General features: G+C 31.3%; 2 protein-coding genes and 1 long non-coding RNA gene across 3 annotated transcripts; 2 read left to right on the top strand and 1 right to left on the bottom strand.

The window, feature by feature from the left end:
* Positions 1-8,114: 8,114 nt before the first annotated feature.
* Positions 8,115-10,470, bottom strand: LOC100787215 (V-type proton ATPase 16 kDa proteolipid subunit). Its single transcript, XM_003522775.5, has 3 exons — positions 9,910-10,470; positions 9,264-9,549; positions 8,115-8,616 (listed from the first exon to the last, which is right to left on the bottom strand). Exons 1-3 carry the CDS (start codon positions 9,983-9,985, stop codon positions 8,484-8,486), a joined length of 495 nt encoding a protein of 164 aa, XP_003522823.1. The 5' UTR covers positions 9,986-10,470; the 3' UTR covers positions 8,115-8,483.
* Positions 10,471-11,249: 779 nt separating this feature from the next.
* Positions 11,250-16,703, top strand: LOC100783494 (tRNA-dihydrouridine(47) synthase [NAD(P)(+)]-like). The gene is made up of 10 exons (XM_003522768.5): positions 11,250-11,719; positions 11,800-11,916; positions 11,997-12,233; positions 12,797-13,052; positions 13,207-13,463; positions 13,971-14,243; positions 14,430-14,711; positions 14,869-14,989; positions 15,305-15,474; positions 16,399-16,703. The coding sequence occupies exons 1-10, from the start codon at positions 11,411-11,413 to the stop codon at positions 16,495-16,497; spliced, it is 2,121 nt and encodes a 706-aa protein (XP_003522816.1). The 5' UTR covers positions 11,250-11,410; the 3' UTR covers positions 16,498-16,703.
* An 884-nt stretch (positions 16,704-17,587) lies between these two features.
* LOC121174755 (uncharacterized) lies at positions 17,588-19,541 on the top strand. Its single transcript, XR_005891060.1, has 2 exons — positions 17,588-17,707; positions 17,868-19,541. It is a non-coding gene; the product is annotated as an uncharacterized lncRNA (long non-coding RNA).
* Positions 19,542-20,070: the final 529 nt, after the last annotated feature.

Here is a 20,070-nt window from a genome sequence, read left to right as displayed (position 1 = left end):
TATATATATATATATATATATATATATATATATATATATATATATATATATATATATATATATATATATATATATATATATATATATCAACCAATCAAGAATTGTTATTAACATGAATTTTAATATTATTATTGTGTTTGTTAAAAAATATAATTACTAAAACCATACTCACACTTATGATGATTGATTGATAATATAAAATTATTTACACATGTAAAATAAACATATATATTTCACAGTGGACGAGCTAAAATACTAATGAATCAGTATTTCTTCATTATTAAACATCCTATTTAAGGTAACAGTGGCAATGAGTGATTGGTTCAAGTAATTTAATATATGAAAATAAATTATATTAAAAGAGTTAACTTTAATATAAGTTTAATTATTATATATTTTCAGTATAAAAAAATACAACGTGGACTAATAAAAATCATTATTAACATGAATGTTAATATAATTACTGTATTTGTAAAAAATACTTATCATATATTTATGACTAAATGAGCATATAAAAACTATTTACACTTTCAGTTTATAATGTCAATATTCCGGATTTGAATAAAATTATTTGCGAACAGATACCTATGGGTTTATTAAAGATTATCTTATTAGGATACCTAACCTGGTTTGATTTTAAAATTAATGTTAACTTTTTTCCTTCTAAAGTTTTGTTTTAGCATACACTTTTTGAAAGCTACGATAGAAAGTGCAACATATAATATTATTGCTTTCTAGGTGACGTTTATATTTTAGTATTTATACTGCTTATATACATAGAGAGTCAATCAGAGAAGATCAGGGCATAAAAGGAGCAATGAGATTTCAACCTTGGGTGCCAATAACTAATAGTACCATTAATAAAAGGAAACTACGCTAACCACTTCAAATTAAGAGAACCTCACCTATCGTTGCATATTACAATCTCTTCTCGTTTTTTGGTCAATGAAGACCTATCTGTTTCTTTTTATGTTATTTTAAAGAAAACAATTTTTTTTTTTTGCATATTAATGGTATTGTTAATCCTAATAAAATTTTCAAAATTTGTTTTTTGTTCCCAGCTTCTAAACCCAGTAGCATTAGTCCTGATGTTTTTTAAAAAAATATTTAAACTTTTCTATTCTATACAAAGACTAAAGTTTGGATATATTTACATAAGAACTAAAACCAATGTTCTAAAAATCAGAGAAAACATAGAAAATTGTAAACTTTTTAGAAACTAAATGTCATTAACACTATTTATATTTATCTGTTATTTTAAAATTTCAAGATAACTTTAATAATCTTTTTCTCATTCTTATCTTTATATAATAAACATAAATTAGTAGTTTATAGAATGTTTAAGTAATAAATAAAAGAAATGAAATATTATTAATTTTATTTAGGTGTGTTCGTCGAATGAAATTGAATTGATGAACTCGACAATTTAAATCAGTTTGAGTAATTGATTATTTTACTTTAAATCTGAAAGGAAAAAACTGATAACAATTAGTTCAACACTCAAAATTGTTTTTTTATTTTTATTTTTTAAACTCAAACCAACCGATGATTCATTCAATTATTTATAACTTTTGATTGATACATGTTAGACTTTGACACTTAATTTTTCTACATCGTTCATATTTTGATTTTCTCATAATCTTATCTAGTTATTACCAAGGGTCTTAATTTAGTTATATTTATTATGTAATTTTTACATATAACATTTTTTCGACAAAAACTGAAACACTTACTATGAGGATCGACTTAGTGATAAAGATTTAGATAGCATATATATGACGTTGTAAGTTTTAACTTTAGTACTATAATAAAAAATATAAATATATATGCTAAAAAATTCCCATGTTTTTTATGGTATAATCAATAATGCTTTGTGGCCATTTACTTAAAACTAATACGATGTTGCGTAAGTTTTTTTTTTCTTTTTTTGGGAAAGAAGCTAACGTTTTTTTGTCTACCTTTTTGGATAAGAATAAAAAAAACTTTTTTTTTGCTGCCCTTTCAATTCTGTACCTAACAAATGTTTGGATATTTGCATTTTGCTCTGTGTTCTCTCAAAACTTCAAAAGGCCTCCTCAAATTGCATCCATTTCAAATAAAATACGTTATTAGAGTTGGCTTTTTGCAATATTTAATATAGCATGACGGAGGTCATAAAAAGTGACAAATAAAAAAAGAGGTGGTCTATTGCGTGTCCATTTTTTTTAATATGATAATATTTTTTAGATTTAAATATTTTAAAGTAAGTAAATATATAAATAAAGTAAAGAATAAGAGTGTATCTGCGGTTCATTTGGATTAAAGTGCCATTCATAATCTTTTTAACTTTTTTTTATCAGTTCTCATAATCTGAACTAACTTCAAATCAATAGAAATACACTTTTTCTTTTCTCACTTTAATTAAATTACACATTTTCCTTTACTTTATTTTCTATAATAAAAAGTTTCTATATTCTGACTTATTATTATACGCTCGTAGACTGTATAAAAAAGCCGTAAAGCTGAATGGAGATTTTACTAGTATGCATGAGATTATTATTTTTTTCCGGTAAGAAATTACATGTCTCTGCATCCATTTGATTAAAAATTAATTTTGTTTGGAATATGTAATTGTCACTTGTTCAATTTTTTTTTTTTTGTGTATAAGATGAAAATTGAACAAAGTTATTCTATTATTTTCATTCATATAAACACAACATACATTAATGTGTCAACCCTTTGGTTATATACATCAAATTATAATTTCAAATCTAATGGAATTATTGTAAAAAGAATAAGCTAAGATGGTGATATTAAGCTTCTTAGCAAGTGAGGGTCCGTATGAAATTAACACTGGTTTTAATAGATTTAATTTGAAAAAATTATTATCTTGATTTTTATATTTATATAAATTTTACCTTTTAATTTTTATACTTAAAAATTAGTCTGTTTAGTTATTATACAAGTATTTTTAGATTTTTTTTGGTTCTCCTTGTTACACAAATTACATTTTTGTCCTTATCATTTTGTAATAAAAAAGATCAAAAGGATTAAAAAACCAAAAGTGTTTGTACAAGGACTAAAAAAGAATAATTTTTGCATACAAGAATCGAAAGGTAAAATTTATATAACTATAAGAGTAAATAAATATTTTCCATTTAATTTTAAATTATTAAATGCGATTGTTATATTTGTTTAAGTTAATTTTAACTACAATTTTCGCATTGAAATTTTAATTATTTGTTTAAATTTATTTCAACTATAAATTTTAAGTTGATGTTATTTTCTAAGATATATAAAAAAAAAGACTTGTATGTATGAATTAATTGACACAAAATTATTCAAATCTCAAATTTGAGTCATTTGTATATAATTATGTTACATATTCAAAAAGAAGAATTTATTGAATGTAAGACGTTGAGTACTCCTTCCAAGAAATTATAAATTCAAAATTAGCAAAAAAAAATCATAAAAAATGATAAGTAATTGCTAACTTAATTTATGAATTATAAAATCGTGTAAACAGAATTATTATAAAAGAGGTTAATGAAAATATAATTTGATTATGAAAATTTAATTAAAATAAATATTTAATGAATTTGAAATTTAATATATTATAACTATAAATGGGATTTTTTTTCAAAAAAAAATATAGATTCTCACTTTTTTTAAATGTTAAAGTCAAGCGTGAATATGAACCAGTAAAATTAACTTTCAGCCGTCAACAACATACTTGGTTCTATAACTGATAACATTTGATCGGCGTCAAGTCAATTAAAATCTCCTAGTAATTTCTGGTGTTTTTTTTTTGTACAATGAGGAAAGGATTAATTCCATGACAAACCTATATTAAGTTATTAACCCTTTCTCTAAAAAAAAAGAAGTTATTAACCCAATAACGAAAATGTATATATAGGAGGCTATGAGCTATTATTTCCCAAGCTCGATTAGCTGCTAAATCATTTTAACTCCTCGCAATACAATTCCGTGACTAAGCACCAATAAAAAAATTCCCGTTATTAAATTAAAACAAAGTGGTTGGTAGTAATGATTCAAACAACCCCCCTTTTCTCAAACACAGACCAAAGAATTTAAGCAGAATAAAACAAGAAGGGTGACGCACACAAAGGGGACAAGAGAAAATGCATGTATAGAAACTTTATGATTTGTCGAAGAAAATATGCCCAACAATCAAAAGAACTAAAAAGCGTATAACCCACTTGGTCAAGGGAGCAAATGGAGCTGCATAAGCTAACCACTTGGCATGTATTTGACATCTTTCTTTAACTTATCCATGAAATCAAACCATGTCCTAATTTTTTCTGGTCATCAACCATCCTAAGCCACAAACTGATTTTTATGATATAAAAGAACGTGTCTTAATCCAAAGTTCAATTTTTTTCGAAACTCATCAAATACTTACTGAATATTTACTCTTATCTCGAACGGTGTCACATTGAACAGATGAGATATTATATATATATACGACCTCAAATCTGCTAGTATTGTTAGGATTTATTGGATTTGAGATATTAGCTACTTAGTTGTTAGATTTCAACATCATAGGTTTGTCTTCAGTAAAAAACGATTTGATAAATTGAGAGTAAAATATGTTTATAAATGACTTTAGTCTTGATTATTAAGTGATATATATGTGACTTTCTGATTATTGAAACAACTCTTTCAATTAAGACTAAGAGATAAGAAAGATTAGACCTTCCTTTTAGTGCCAATGCAATGCTTTAAATTACTGCTAGACTTATTATACTCGTCTCCCTTAATCTCGTAATGACAATATGAGGATTACTTGTTCAGTCAAACACCATAATTGTCACTCTGATCATTACAAACTTACAATTATGTCATAATTTGATAAAGAGAACGGTCGACAATCAAGTGATGATATACACACACATACATGTGTGTGAACACATCTTAAAATGATACATATGAATTATTAATTTGAGCAATTAGATAATAATTTAAAAATTAATGAATAAAATTAAAACCCACTTTAAAAAGTCACGTGCTTCCACTGATTTTAGTCGATAATAGTAATGATGTTGAAGAAAATCTTGATAATTTTAGTTTGCTGGATGTGTCCAAGGTCTGTGGGATAACTTTTCCTTGGCCAAGGTGGTGGCTAGATGGAGATAAATTCGAACCTTAAAATTAATATGAAGAAATTTCGTAAAAAATGATGAATTTTTGTTGTTTTGCTTGTTCTATCGTGGACGAAGTGAAGCAAGTGGTTTTTTGAAAGGTTATCAAAATCGTATATTTTGTTCGTAGAATTTAACGTCTTCAATGTCTAGTTTGTTTGTGTGGTAGGATTCTCATTTATATCTAGTTGGGATGTTGTTTTTTTTTTGCTGTTATAATTATACTCCAAACCTTGAATTAAGATCACCAACCTCTTATATACTTGTCTTTGTGTGAGTTTAAATTGGCTTCAAAAACACAAATATCATCGCATTTCCACATTCAATTTGATCGATTAACGTAAACAATAATGCGCGCCCATTTTCACTAATGCGCAGACAAACAAACTATGTTGTGGCTGGTTACTTTTAAAGATTAATTTTTATGCACTTTTTTATTAAAAAAAATACATTATCAACTAATCGTAGTATAATTTATTAATTAATTAAAAATTAATAATGGTAAAATTTATTAAATTTGATAATTGAATAACAATGTAAAAATCTTTTACACATACAATATTTATTCTCACATTTAACTGTATTTTTTAAATACTAAATAAATGGTAACGGTTTGGGTTTAGGTTTCCTCAATTAGCGTTAGAGACGGTTTACCTAGAGCATTTAAGTGTGTAATTTTATACTTGTCTTTGTGATCAACTCGTTTCCGTGATAATCAGTTTGATATATGCTTTGACCATAACCTGTGATCTTTGGAAGGGTTTAGCTTAGGCAGTTATATGGGCTCCTCATGGTAAAGAACCAAGGCTGGGCGTGGTTGGTCCATGGCCCGAAAGGTACAATAACCATTATTTGAAACTCCAATTTTAGTTTTGGACTCCTTTCGACTTTGAATATAACTAATATTTTTTATTTTTATTTTTTATCTTAAATATAAATAAATTTCAATTGTCTATGGCTTATTTAATGAGATTATCTTTAAAATAGATTTTATTTAATAAGGATAACTTTTTCATACTTAATATCAAATTCCAATGAAAGATAATTTATAAAAATATTTATTTTTTTAATTAAAAATAACACAATTTAATAAAATTAACTAATTTTCTTAATAAATATGAATTATATATTTTATTACTTATATTCGAAAACTGACAAAGTATATTAGTTTGAAATTGACTCTATAAGACCCATCCTTTTTAAATCCCATTAGATTGAATTTTGAATAAATAATACATGTATTATAAAAAAATATTATTTTATCATCTAATTACAAATTGTTATTAGAGATCGTGATGCAGAATTTTTTTTTAATTTTTATAATAATTATTATAAGTCGTATTAAAGATAGTTTCTAATTACTTAAAAGTTATATTGATGAATAATGATGACGATATTTGACTAATTGAAAATATAATTTTCACTATTTATCTATGCCTACCAAACTGTTGAATTTTATACATAATAAATTTAGACTAAATTACAAGTAAACAATAAGTTTGGAGGGTAACAAGCATATTTACTCTTTTTATGATAACTGAATTATGTAAAATATCCCCTTTGAAAGGTCCTTCTGATATGATGCAACTTAATAACTTGTGTTGTTATTTGGTGATATCGAATATGAAGAATCTTTCCATATTGATGTCTTTGTTGTACTTCACAACATTACGTAATAGCATTTTTTTATCATGTACTGAGATGCTTCTGGGATGCTACTACTGAAACTGAAGTTTTGTGTTGTCTTAATCTTCAGTATCAGCAGTTTCCGATGTGTTGCCCAAGTAATTGGTAAGTGTAAATGCCTGACCCTCCAAACGGATATCATTCGTTTAGTGTGACAAATGTATTCGTGACGGGCACTATATTGAAGGGTTCAACTAATTATTTTTAGATAACAGGGAAAAGAAGCAAAACTACTGCGCTATAGAGCACATAAGGGACACGCCTCAAGCGTCGTCAAAAGCAGTAATACGTCAGATGGGGGGAGGGAGTCTACATAACATGGGAGGGATTCAACAAAATTTTCATTTCCATGGGAATATCATATACTTACCCCTCTCATAGGAATAGAGTTGTTTGAAATATGAAAATGTAACATTCCATAGAATATAACATACGGAGAATAAATTTTCATAACCTTTTAACAAAATGGATATAAATATTCCCACTTCGATATTTTCAGGAATAGAAGAACATGACATGAAAAAAAAGCATAATATATTTTCTCAATTTGTATATTGATGATTCCAAACATACATGCAGTGATTTTGTTGTGCCATTTCAAAATAGTGTCTGTCAATTGTTTTTAATAAAAGTTTTAACAATAAACTAACTCTGGAAGAAAGAATTTCGGAAATACGTGCTCAGGACTCTACCAATTTATGTTTTTTTTTTTTGCTAACTTTACCAATTTATAGTTGAACTAATGGACTAACGGAAACCGTATTCAAATTACAAAGTGAAATTGCCAGCATTAAATATTTCCAGAAGCATAAAACAATTTCTACCAGACTGAAATGAGCACAAAAGGCTACTATTGTTGAAAATTACAAGCAAGGACAAACCAGAAGCATATTCCAGTTCACCTGTAACACTCGAGTGACTGAAAATAACAGTAACTGTGAATATATAAGCCACCAAACCCGGCAGAGCTTACTCTGCAACTGCCAAAGCCGATCGTTAACTCACTCACAAGCATAATATTCCAATCCATGTAGATAATAGCAACAGGTCAACCATCTGTTACTCATTTACGGGGACACTTACTAGTTATTTAGTTTAATTTTTATTAATTACTAGTAACTAGTAACTATTAATTCGTTTCTTTCATTTCAGTTCTTTGTATTATAGTGCATTCCATTAACATTTATCCGGTACCTGATCAGAGTTTAATATAACTTTGTGTTCTCTTAATATAATTCATTTTTCACCTAACCATAAACTACGAGAATATAACACAAAAAGCAGCTGTTACCAACATCCAACATGGAAAGACCCATGAAATACGTTGCATTGCTAGCCAAATCAAATCATTACATGCACCAGTTTCAGCAGCCCAAAAAATATATATAAAGGTCAGAAGATATGGCAAAATACAATCAATAAAGTAAAAAAACAAAAAGAGGAAGCTTAAGAAGCTTTATTAAGTAAACATAAACCTAATTACACAAACAAACACCACAAATGGTAAATTGAACTTTCACACAATTGCTAAAGCCTGAAAATGCTGCCTGAACATTGCTAAGCTCGGAAAAACTAATAATTACCTCCCTCACCCCCTCTAAAAAGAGGTTAAAACAGATGGGTGGTCAAAGAATATTTTGCAGCACAACTCCTTTCTTAGTCAGCTCTAGACTGGCCAGCACGAGAAGACAGGATAATACCAACGATTAGACCATAAAGGGCAAGAGCTTCAGCAAAAATGAGGATGAGAATCATTCCAACAAAAAGTTTTGGCTGCTGTGCATTGGCTCTGCAGAAGCAGATTGATTAATCAGTATTATTGTAAAAGGAAAATCCACCGTCAAATTCACAACAAATGCATGCTAGTAAAGGCAAAAAGATATATGTTCCATGAAGGATCATATGTTATCTGACAGTTGAAAAGGCTAGAGACATAACTGTACTTCCTGAAAGAATTGTTCAGCAATGCAAAGATGTCCTCAAACAAATATATTTTGAATAATTGATTGCTTTACTAAAAAGTAAAAACACACACACACACATATGGTCCAGTTTGGATAAACATTTTAATAAGCACTTATAAGAGAAAGAAATAAGAAAGCAAAATGAATTAAGTTTTCCCATAAGTTATGCATTAATACCGATTGAAACAGACATCACTTTTATCGTATGCATGAGCTAAGTTAAAGAAGCTCAACCATTGAGTTTCTGCAAAAGCTAATTTAAACTTGTACATAAACTGATTTAAACTTTTGGGAGAAACTTCATTCATTTTATCTTCTTGTTATCTTCCCTATAAGTACTTATGATAAATTTATCCAAACAGGATCAAGAGTTGAATGTCACTATGCAATATTGCAATTCAACAAGACCTTAAACACATCAAGAAATAAGAAACAAATCATATATGAAAAACAAAGTAAAAAAGCATTATACCTAACACCAGCATCACCGACAATACCAATAGCCATGCCAGCAGAAAGGCCAGCCAAGCCACAGGCAAGACCAGAGGAGAGATGTGCATAACCATCAAAGAGGTAATAAGATTTGGCCTTTGGATTAATACCGGTACTGATAATAACAGCAATAATAAGGCCATAAATACCCAAAACTCCAGCCATGACAACAGGGACAATAGACTTCATCACCAGCTCAGGTCTCATCACACCCATGGAAGCCACGCCCACACCACTCTTTGCTGTGCCATAGGCAGCTCCCATACCTATCAACAGTTCAAATACAAATGAAATTCCTCACAGATTTTATCACTTCAAACAACCCTAAGATTAAGATTCGATCGATCAATCACTTTCACATGAGTGAAATTATTCCGATTTCCTCACAGACACAGATCAATCAAATTTCAGATTTCATATATCAAACTTAACGATTTGCAGTAACTAATTGAATCTCCAACATCAATGGTTCCAAATTCAACACCTAAAATCATATACGGTTCTGAGCAGTGGAACATGAAATTGGATTAAAAGTCAATTTTAGGAACGGATTACATAAATAATGAAACGGTAAATACGGATCTAATGGAAGTGATTGGGGGAATTGAAGAGAGTGGAAGGAGTACAGGAGAAGACGAGGGCAGCTGCGGCTCCAAGGAAGCCGAAAAACGGAGCCGTTTCATCACCGCTGAAGGCAGCCATAACGGTTGGTGGATCTGCGACGACGTCGGATAGATCTGAGAAATTTGATTATTCTTCTGTTGCCGTGAAGAAAGCGTGGGGTGTCCACGTTCATTCCCTTTATAGTCGCACGTTCGGTACCCGACTTGAATCTCCACTTGGGCGGGTCAATTTTCTACTTGCCTCAATGCGATGGGCCTCCAAACCAATTGTGATTCTTCACTTCTTTGCCTATTACCACTTTACCAGTATTTTCCAGTCATCAACAGATATCCCCTTATCATAGGTTTCAGACTTCATTAACGCAAAAATTCACGCTCAAACAATTGGAAAAGAGAAGGAAATACAGAACTTGGATTCGGTATAGAGTGTTTCAGTTGGTTTATGTCATTAAAATGTTTTTTCTCTACATATGAATTTTTCTTTACAAATTTTCTCTCCTTTTTTTTCTTAAAAATTTTTGGATTGTTTATCACCTTTGGCAAAAATTAAGGAAATTAGCATGTTTCTTACTCTTTGGGTAAAATATCTTATAATTTATTTTTATAATATTTTTATTTTATTTTTGAGTGAGTTGGATTTTAAACTAAATCTCACAATTTATTTTTATGCATCTTGTAATTGAGATTCAAGGGTTGTATATTCTTCGGATTGGATCATAATCTGATCCTCACAACTTGACATCAACATATATGCTTGAAGCTCGAGATCATGTAATCATGTAATTTCTTAATCGGACCTTTATTCGATGTGTATGTTTCAGTGGAAAAATGTATGATCTAATCAACCTCAAAGTAATAAATATGTCATAAAGTTGACAATTATGTACTCGGATCCTCAAAATATGAAGAACACTTTAGTACGTCATAATGACTTAACCCATGAATGTGGGAGAAAATTCCTATGACATACCAAGATAAAAGACCTTCATCATAAACACGAAAATAAATTAAACAATACACAATACACTTTACTTGATAGCTTTGGACTAAGTCACTCTTGCATATGAGAAAATTTTTTCAAGAATAATTTCCTTGCTATTTGAATAAAACACCTTATAATTTATTTTTTTAAAAACCACTTTCGTTTCCTTTATTTTAAAATTCAAATGTTATTATTTTTACAATAAAAATGTAATATTTTATAAAAAAATATAAATACTAGTATCTTGTATCCCGTTTGCCTAGTCCTCTTTGTCATGTTCCAGTTCCACTTGGAAAATGAAAAAGTAAAAAATAAATATTGTATAAACAACAGCAACATCAAATTCAGGATGATCGAGTGGTCTAAGGCGCTAGACTAAAGTTCTGGTCCTCGTTAGAGTTAGTGGGTTCGAAATCCACTTCTGGCAACTTTTTAAAGAAAATTTTACAATATTACTTTCTACATTTTTTTTAATTCTCTTTTCCCAACAGAGCAAGACCTGCTGAGTCTGAGAGCGACTGAATGACGCGAGATATTTTGTTGAGTTTCATTAAACCCTACTATTTGTCTTCAACAAAGAAACACGAACGGAACAACATGGACGAGGAGGAGCCGCGTGACGAAGGACAACAAGGAGGTTCTGTCGAGCAAAGCCCAGAGCAACTGGTGGCCCGTGCCATAGCCCCCGTCAAGAAGGATTTCCTCCGTCCTCCTCCCGTTCGCTCTTCCTCTCCAAACGACGGCGTTTCCATTCCCAATGATAACAACAAGACCTCTGTTCTCGCCAAGGAGAAGAAGTCCAAGCGCCAACTCAAACGCGAACGTCGTCTGGTACCCTCATTTACTTGCCTATGTCTTTCCACATTTCAATTGCACTTAACTTTGTTTGCTTTCAATTCGAACATTCTCAGGAACAAAAGTCAGCACGAAACCTGTGTCCCGAAATTGCCAAAACAGGGGATGTTAGTTCATGTCCTTATAAAGACAAGTGTCGTTTCAGCCATGATTTGGAAGCCTTCAAGGCACAGGTGCGTACATTCAATTGCTTTTATTTCTTGCGCTTTGCTTGTTTATGAACTGATTCTGATTGTGTGAACCCTAAGTGCAGAAACCTGCTGATCTAGAGGGGCAATGTCCTTTCTTTAAATCTGGAGGCGCTTGCCCATATGGTTTAGGGTGTAGATTTTCGAGTACGCATGAAGATGGTGTGCCTTCTGCCAATCTGAATGGTCTTAAGAATAATTCCGAGGTGAATGGGTTGAGCAAACATGTTCAAAAGCTTTTGTGGAAAAATAAGATGAGCTTCTCCAAGGCAGATGCCCAACTCAAAAGTCTAGGCCTCGTGGTATGTTATTTATTCTTTCCTTTTTGTTGCTTTTCATCTATGCTCGCTTTTATGCTTTGTTTCTCCACTAACTTAGAAAATGCCATCCAAGAATACTTTACCTGTTGTTGGGGAATATGTTTGTTATAGTCTAAATGAGGCTATAAGTGTGTCTTTCTTGCCATTTTTGTTACATTGTTGGTTATGAAGCAAATTACACGAATAAGAAGGATTTTCGAGGCACTTGAACTTTTGTCTTACATATACAGAGATTAAACTGGGTGGAGTTAAATGTCCAATGCCCGTATAAGTTTTCATTAACATGATGCTCCTATTTTTGTCCCCTAGTTCTTCTTCAGTGCGAACTCTGATAGTGTCCACAGTAAAATATGAGGTGCAAAATGCCTTTCTTAGTGTTCCTCTTCTATCATAGTCTAAACCAACCCTAAATCTGGCTTTGATGTACTTGTAACTTCCTTTTAGTTTTTAGTTTTCAGTTTTACTTTTTTTTTTTTTTTTTCATTTCGTTTTGATTAATCTCTCTCTCTCTCTCTCTCTCTCTCATTTTTAAAAAAATGTTGTAGGGAACCTCTAAGTCAAAAAGGAATGACTTGGAAAATAAAGATGAAGGTGACACTGGTTCAAATAAGTGTGATCATTCTGATTACAGTGGATCTTGTGTTGTTACCTCCGACTCATGTTGTAAGTTGGAATGCCCTGAAGAAGTTATGAAAGATGATGACAATGACATAGATGGAAAATCTGAATCTGATGTACTTTGCCCCCAGAAGAGAAGAAAAATTGCAGAAAATTGTGGTCCTATGGATGCAGAAAATGAAGGTCATCGCTTCATCTTCGACTCTAGTATGCTGATAAAAAAAAATCTTCGACTCTAGTAGTTCTAGTTTATGATTGATATCCTATGATGACTTATATAATGTTTCTTTGACTTTATGCTCAGTATGTGTAACTTGGCTTCATACTGCTGAAACAGGTGTTAGTGTTACTGAGCAAATTGTTGAAAGAAGTTGCACAAAATCTGAACCCGAAGCTGGAACCGATGCTCTAACCCCAGAAACTGATCTAAGCCTGAAGCTGCACTCACGTGAAAAGAAGCTGATTGATTTTAGGGAGAAGTTGTATCTCGCACCCTTGACCACTGTTGGCAATCTCCCTTTCCGAAGAGTTTGCAAAGTATTAGGAGCTGATGTAACTTGTGGTGAAATGGCAATGTGCACAAATCTTTTGCAGGTACCTATATGGATTTTTTGCTGGTTGGTTTGAATTTGATTGCTTTCTTTCATCCTCAGTACAATATATATCTTCTGTCTGGAGTTTGTTTCCTGCTGTACTGGCAACTGTATAAGTTTTAGCAGTGTTTGATCTAACTTTGGTATAATGTGTTATGGATTTCCAGCAGTTCATATGTAGTTTTGTATCTGTCTTTTCTTCAGAAAAATTAATTTATCAAGTTGTTTATATCCCTGTTGATTTACAGTGTTGCATTGAAGGGATGCTTTTGAATGTAGACTCCTTAATTTTGGAAGCAATAAAATTCCAGATGCTTGCCTAAAATCCAGTTGTGGACTGATGATATAAAATCAAGAATATGGAACTTGATAATATTTTCCTCTGATCCTCCCTGTTTTATTCTGCACAACTCTGACATCATGCCTTTTCCAACTATCTGTTTTTTTTTTTCTTTTATGGCTAAGCTGTATTTACATTCTATTTGTTGTTATTTTACTTTTGCTATAGGGTCAAGCCTCTGAATGGGCATTGCTAAGACGTCATTCATCTGAAGATTTATTTGGTGTACAAATCTGTGGGGCATATCCTGATACTGTGGCACGAACAGTTGAACTAATAGAGCAAGAGTGTACAATAGATTTTATTGATATAAATATGGGTTGTCCTATTGACATTGTTGTGAATAAGGGTGCTGGATCAGCTCTTCTAACAAAACCAATGCGGATGAAAAGTATTGTAGAAGTTGCTTCAGGCACAGCGGAAAAACCAATAACTATCAAGGTATTTGCTGTGCTAAACACTACAGAGTTGGACACAATGATTTATGTCACTCCCATTAACATCTTAATAGCTTACTCTCTGTCTTCCTCTGTTTTTTGGTAAAAGAAAAAAGTGTCTTTTCATACCTTTTAAACTCCTTAATAAGCTCTCTCAAGATGTGTACATAACACTTATCTATTGAACTAGGTACGGACTGCTTATTTTGAAGGGAAGAATCGCATTGATTCTCTGATAGCAGACATTGGCTCTTGGGGTGCCAGTGCTGTGACAATACATGGTAGGTCACGTCAACAACGCTATAGCAAGCTTGCTGACTGGGACTACGTATACCAGTGTGCCAGGAAAGCCCCTACTACATTGCCAGTAGTGGGGAATGGAGATGTTTTTTCATTTGTAGACTGGAACAACCACAGAACTGAATGCCCTGAACTTGCTACGGACATGGTTGCTCGTGGTGCACTGATTAAAGTTAGTATCACCCTGGTTCAACTGACCATTCTCATTTATTTTAGTTTGTCATTGAGTATTATGTCTCATGTTAGTTGTCTTCATTAGATGCATTATGGCTGCCTGACCTTGACAATTATTTATTTTGAATTATGTCAACTATGACTGTGTTGTGCAGCCTTGGATATTTACTGAGATCAAGGAACAGAGACATTGGGACATCAGTTCTGGCGAGCGTCTAAATATTCTCAAAGATTTTGTGAATTTTGGTCTTGAACACTGGGGTTCTGACACAAAAGGTATGTTTTACTGATGGAGTAGCTGTATTATATGCGTATTTGGAATCTTTCTGGTGCTTGTGTTTTTTCCTTGCAAAGGATGCAATGTTTTGATTGAGGAAGGGGCCTTTTGGACTATAAGAACATATAGTTTTGGGGAGTGTCATTTAAGATTGACAAGTCTGCTTGCATACATGTATATATAGTGCTAGTGCATAATCAAGTTTTGATAGCAAGTATTATTTATGCTAATTTTATTCCCCAGTTTAAGTGTGGCTATTCTCTCTCTCTCTCTCTCTTATAATTCGAACTTTTTATTTATATATTGTGCTACAGGGGTTGAGACAACAAGGCGGTTCTTGTTGGAATGGCTTAGCTACACTTTCAGGTATATACCTGTTGGTCTTTTGGATGTGGTTCCACAACGATTAAACTGGCGTCCACCATCTTACTATGGGCGTGATGAGCTTGAGACACTAATGGCCTCAGACTCTGCTGCCGATTGGGTATGCAATTCCCTTTTATTTCAAGTTATTAATATTGAGGCTCTCTTTGTTGTTTTCTTTGGAGAAAATGACTTCATGGGGGGTATTTTCTGACATGTGCTGCCTCAAACAGCAGAAAATGTTTTATTAAATACAGGATGTAGACAGTAGAGAAATGTGTCTTGTGAAAGATGAAGATTAAGACTAAGAATACTTCCTAATTCTTTATTTACAGTCTTACACTTTATGGATTTATTTTAATTATAATCTTTTAAGTTATCTTCAAATGCAAATAGGGATAATAATTAATTAATGTTTGGCTTATATAAAAGGTTTTTATATAAGTTGAGGATGAGAATGTTGCGTTGGATGAGTGACATACTAGACAAGGATAAGATTAAGAATGCATAGGTTGGAGATAAGATGGGGTAACACCTACTGACACTGTAGATAGAAATGGTAGAATCTCGCCTTAGGTTGTTTTGGCATATATGGAGAAGACCTAGAGAAGTCCTAGTACGAAAAAAAAAGATCAGATGCAGGGTGGCTCTATCGCTAGAGCTCACAAAAACTGACAAGTCATACCAAGAAGGATTTAGAGGTCAATAGTTTATATACATAATTCAGAACATTGAGGTTTGATCTGTCTAAACCGACCCCTCCTGGTACAAAAAAAAAAGGTTTGGCTGTGCAGTATAAAAAAGTTTAACTAAGGAAAGCAGTAGTGTGAATAGACAATGAAAAATACCACTAAGCTTTTGCCAAATATAATATCTCATTTTCTGGAATTGGCAGTGGCTATAAATTTAATGCAGCATGTTGTCCTTTTAGCATATTTTTTATTAAAACATCTTTTCATAGCACAATAACAGAATATCCCAGTCCCTTGTGCTCTGCTAAAGATTTTTTCTTCTTCTTAATTTACATTTTCCTTTTCATACACAGATACGAATATCAGAGATGCTACTTGGCAAGGTTCCAGATGGCTTTACATTTGCTCCTAAGCATAAATCAAATGCTTACGATAGAGCTGAAAATGGTTGATTCTGGAGTTAATTTTCGATACCGATTCTGATGAGAACCGTTTTCTTCTCAACTGCTGACTAATGAAGAGACAAGCTGAAGAGACATTTGTCAGCATTCTTATCTATTTGTTCCATTGTGAGAATTGTTCATCATTGACCTTGGACTTTTCAGTCCTCCACTAGGAAACTAAACATTTAATAAAACATCGACATTTGAAATGTAAACATTAAAGGTTTTTAGAGTCATGCCAACTTGCATGCTCGGGTCAATTAAATTTTCTGCTTGCAATAGTAATTTTGCCACACTATTAATTAATAATTTTAAAAGTATGACACGAATGAATTAAGGTATTGACATGCAGACAAACCTTACTAACAGCTAGAAAAAGCAAAATCGAAAGTAGTTTTTTTGTAGTTTTTCTTTTCTCTATTGATGAGGGCATTTCGCAACAGGGTTTTTTTTTAATTTGGGATAACTTCACGCTCTGTAACACGTGATGATTTCCATCTTTTGGGTACAGATGATTCTATTTTATACTTAAAGGCCAATTTGGCATTAACGCAACAACACTTTCAAATTTGGGATCAACATCACGTTCTGTAACACGTGATTTTTTCTATGTTTTGGATAGGGATGATTTTATTTATTTTTTACTTAAAGACATTCCATTATTTTGATGCTTATCAACACGCCAACAGTTTTTTAATTTGGGATCACCATCACGTTTTGTAATACGTGATTTTTTCCCTCTGTTTGGATAGAAATGATTAGTTTTACTACTTAAAAGACATTATTTTGTTATGTTGACGTTGTTGTATTGATATGCCGTGTACAGAAATGTTGTAAAATGTGACATTCCGTCCATTATAATATATATTAACTGGCCTAGTAATTAATTTTAATAAGGCGAAGCCATTTGCTACAAAATCAATCGATTTGTCACTAGAAATTAATTTTAATATTATGCCTTGAGTCTTGACCTTTTAATTATTCAAACACGTAGATTATTATTAACAAAAAAAACACAGATTATTAAATTATTAGAAGATAATTATAATTATAACAACAATTCAAAAGCTATAACTGGTTTTAAGACAGTATATCAAACATAATAAAAACATATTACATTGACGATATATCAAATTTAAATTGTAATCTTTAAAGGAAAGAAATGTATTTGACCTTTGCCATCTTGTTAAAAATACTTAACTCAGACATCCATATTTAGGTAATTATCTCATTTTCCCTTTTATTTAGGACTTTGTTTATGTTTTTTTGATGCAAATTGTTAAGTTGTAGTTGATTCTCTTTAACTTGTTATTTGCTAGATTTCACATGCTTATTCATGGACCATTTTGTAAGATTTTGAATTGCATTTCTCGATGAAGGTTTAATGAAAACTTGAAGTGAAATTTTCAACTCAAATGTGCTTAAATTGGGATTGGAGGACTCAAATTGAAGTTCTTTTTTGGAGAAGATAAAAAAGAAAGTTGCAGAGGAAATATAACTTCCACAAAACAACTTTTGGTTTAAGCTGAATTTGAACAGAGATGTATAATTACAGTATCTGCTTAAATTTGAACTTTTTGGCTTAGCAGGCACTCACTTAAGTACATATCTTTTTAGGTCTATATAAATAGATTTTTTCGTTCATTTTAGGGCATATTTTCTCATTTTGTAAAAACATCTCCTTTACTAAGGTTCTTCTCTAACTCTTTCTTTCATTGTTCTTTCATTTTTCTTGCTTTTGGATGCTATTCATGGAGATGGGTACCTAAACCCTCTGTTGTTGGGGTTAGATTCTATCTAAACCTTATGCCCTCATGTACTTCTTTTGAAATAGTATTATATATTGATCTTGTTCTTCAATGTTAGCTTTTTACTTCTATGTTTCATGCTTGTTATGGATTAACTACTCATAGCTTGATTCTTGATGAGATTGCTATTGGAAAATACTTTATTTATTTTGAACTGTACTAAAATGTCCATTAAACCTTAGAGCTAGGAATAAGATGAGAGATAATGATTATTTTTTAGTTATTGAGCTTATAGCAAGTTCACTTGTTAAATGTGCAAGAGATTGACACTTAATGGAGAAACTTAGGTCTTTTTACCTAAGAAATTAGGGATTAGAATACTATTTTTGAAGTGGGACCAATATTAACATTGAATTACAAGTTGAATATCATATTTTAGTGTAAAGAAAGTTTGGTTCGATGATATCTAAACCCAACAATCTTTGTCATTTGAAATTCATATCATTTTATCCTGCATTTATAAAAAATTCCAAAAATATCGTAACTTGTAGCTTTGTTTTATCTTTTCTTTATTGTTGAATGTTATGTTCAAATTACCGTTATTTATTTGTCAGTTTAGATAGTAAAAATTTGTGATATTTACTAAGTATTGTGCAAGTCTTTGTGAGACCATAACTCTTATTTATATAATACTATTTAACGACTTTGGCATGTTTGCCAACGACTCAAGAAACACTTAAAAGTAATGAAGAATAATGTCCATTTTGTGGCCCTTCACATCCATATATAGCAGCAACACTTGCTTAACATTTCATGGATAAAACTTATACACTATTTAGAGCACCGATTGAGATAATTAGTGATATGAATCCTACTTTTTTGAGTAATTTTGATCACCTGTTTTTCACAAACTTACAACAAGCTATGAATTTTGTTAATAAAAATGTCAAAATACATTAAATTAACATGAAAACTCAGTAAAAAAAAAAAACCAAATCCGAGTTTATCACATGGCAACACCAATGCATCACAATCCTATAACATCAAAACTTGAGATTCATGTGTTTGAATAATATAAATTCTATTCAAATTAGCAAAGATTCAAATCCTACCAGTAATCTATATCCAATTATGAGTAGTAGAAAACATAATGAAGACCATATAGAAGTTTATTTACCTTAAATATCAATTAGCAGATAATTCTCACTTAACTTGCTATCACACTTCTTCGTTATTTCTCCATTTATCTTTTAGGTCAACATGAGGAAGTAAATTGATGAGGATCAAAAGCATGAGAGTCAAAAAGAAAATATTCACATGATAGGCTTCCAATTTCATAGTGGTTTTTATAGGCAAATAAAAGTTTTATTAAAAATTGTAAGGTAAAAAGAAATGGTCCTATGAGTTCAAACGAGGCACAAAGAAAGGTGCATATAGCCTTTCCCACACAAAAAAAAAAAACAAATACCAATAGCAATGAAAAATAAACTAATAAAACTACATAGAGAAAGACAATCTAAACAAGGACACATCAGAACATAATAAAACTATTGGGAACCAAAGGCATAAAGTAACATTTTGCATAACCAAGTTCCCTATTTGCCATCCAGACTTCCGCTTTTACTCTATAGACGCAGTCCATCTCTTCATTTGTCTCCTCCTCCTCTTCCTCTTAATAACTATGTATTCATATTGATACCTCTTCAATGGAGAATGTGTTCCCCTATTTGTGTCACATAAGTGAAATCTTTTTGTTGCTCCCTCCATGATATCATATACACCTGCTGCCTACAAAATAGATTGTCAACCAATAAGGTTAAAAAGAAATAGTATT

The sequence above is a fragment of the Glycine max genome, chromosome 4, assembly GCF_000004515.6.
Source record: "Glycine max cultivar Williams 82 chromosome 4, Glycine_max_v4.0, whole genome shotgun sequence".
In the NCBI taxonomy this organism is placed as follows: Eukaryota; Viridiplantae; Streptophyta; class Magnoliopsida; order Fabales; family Fabaceae; genus Glycine; species Glycine max.
Note: the sequence above shows the minus strand (reverse complement) of the source record. Positions and strands in the feature narration are given on the sequence as shown.

What these genes read in the sequence shown, in the direction of transcription:
- LOC100787215 (XM_003522775.5), bottom strand. Translation starts at nt 9,985, where the DNA reads ATGGCTGCCTTCAGCGGTGATGAAACGGCTCCGTTTTTCGGCTTCCTT. An exon ending in AGCTGCCCTCGTCTTCTCCT is followed by an intron (nt 9,550 to 9,909) that starts GTACTCCTTCCA and finishes AACTGTTGATAG; the next exon opens with GTATGGGAGCTGCCTATGGC. An exon ending in GTCGGTGATGCTGGTGTTAG is followed by an intron (nt 8,617 to 9,263) that starts GTATAATGCTTT and finishes CTGCTTCTGCAG; the next exon opens with AGCCAATGCACAGCAGCCAA.
- LOC100783494 (XM_003522768.5), top strand. Translation starts at nt 11,411, where the DNA reads ATGACGCGAGATATTTTGTTGAGTTTCATTAAACCCTACTATTTGTCT. An exon ending in TGGAAGCCTTCAAGGCACAG is followed by an intron (nt 11,917 to 11,996) that starts GTGCGTACATTC and finishes CCCTAAGTGCAG; the next exon opens with AAACCTGCTGATCTAGAGGG. An exon ending in AAAAACCAATAACTATCAAG is followed by an intron (nt 14,244 to 14,429) that starts GTATTTGCTGTG and finishes CTATTGAACTAG; the next exon opens with GTACGGACTGCTTATTTTGA.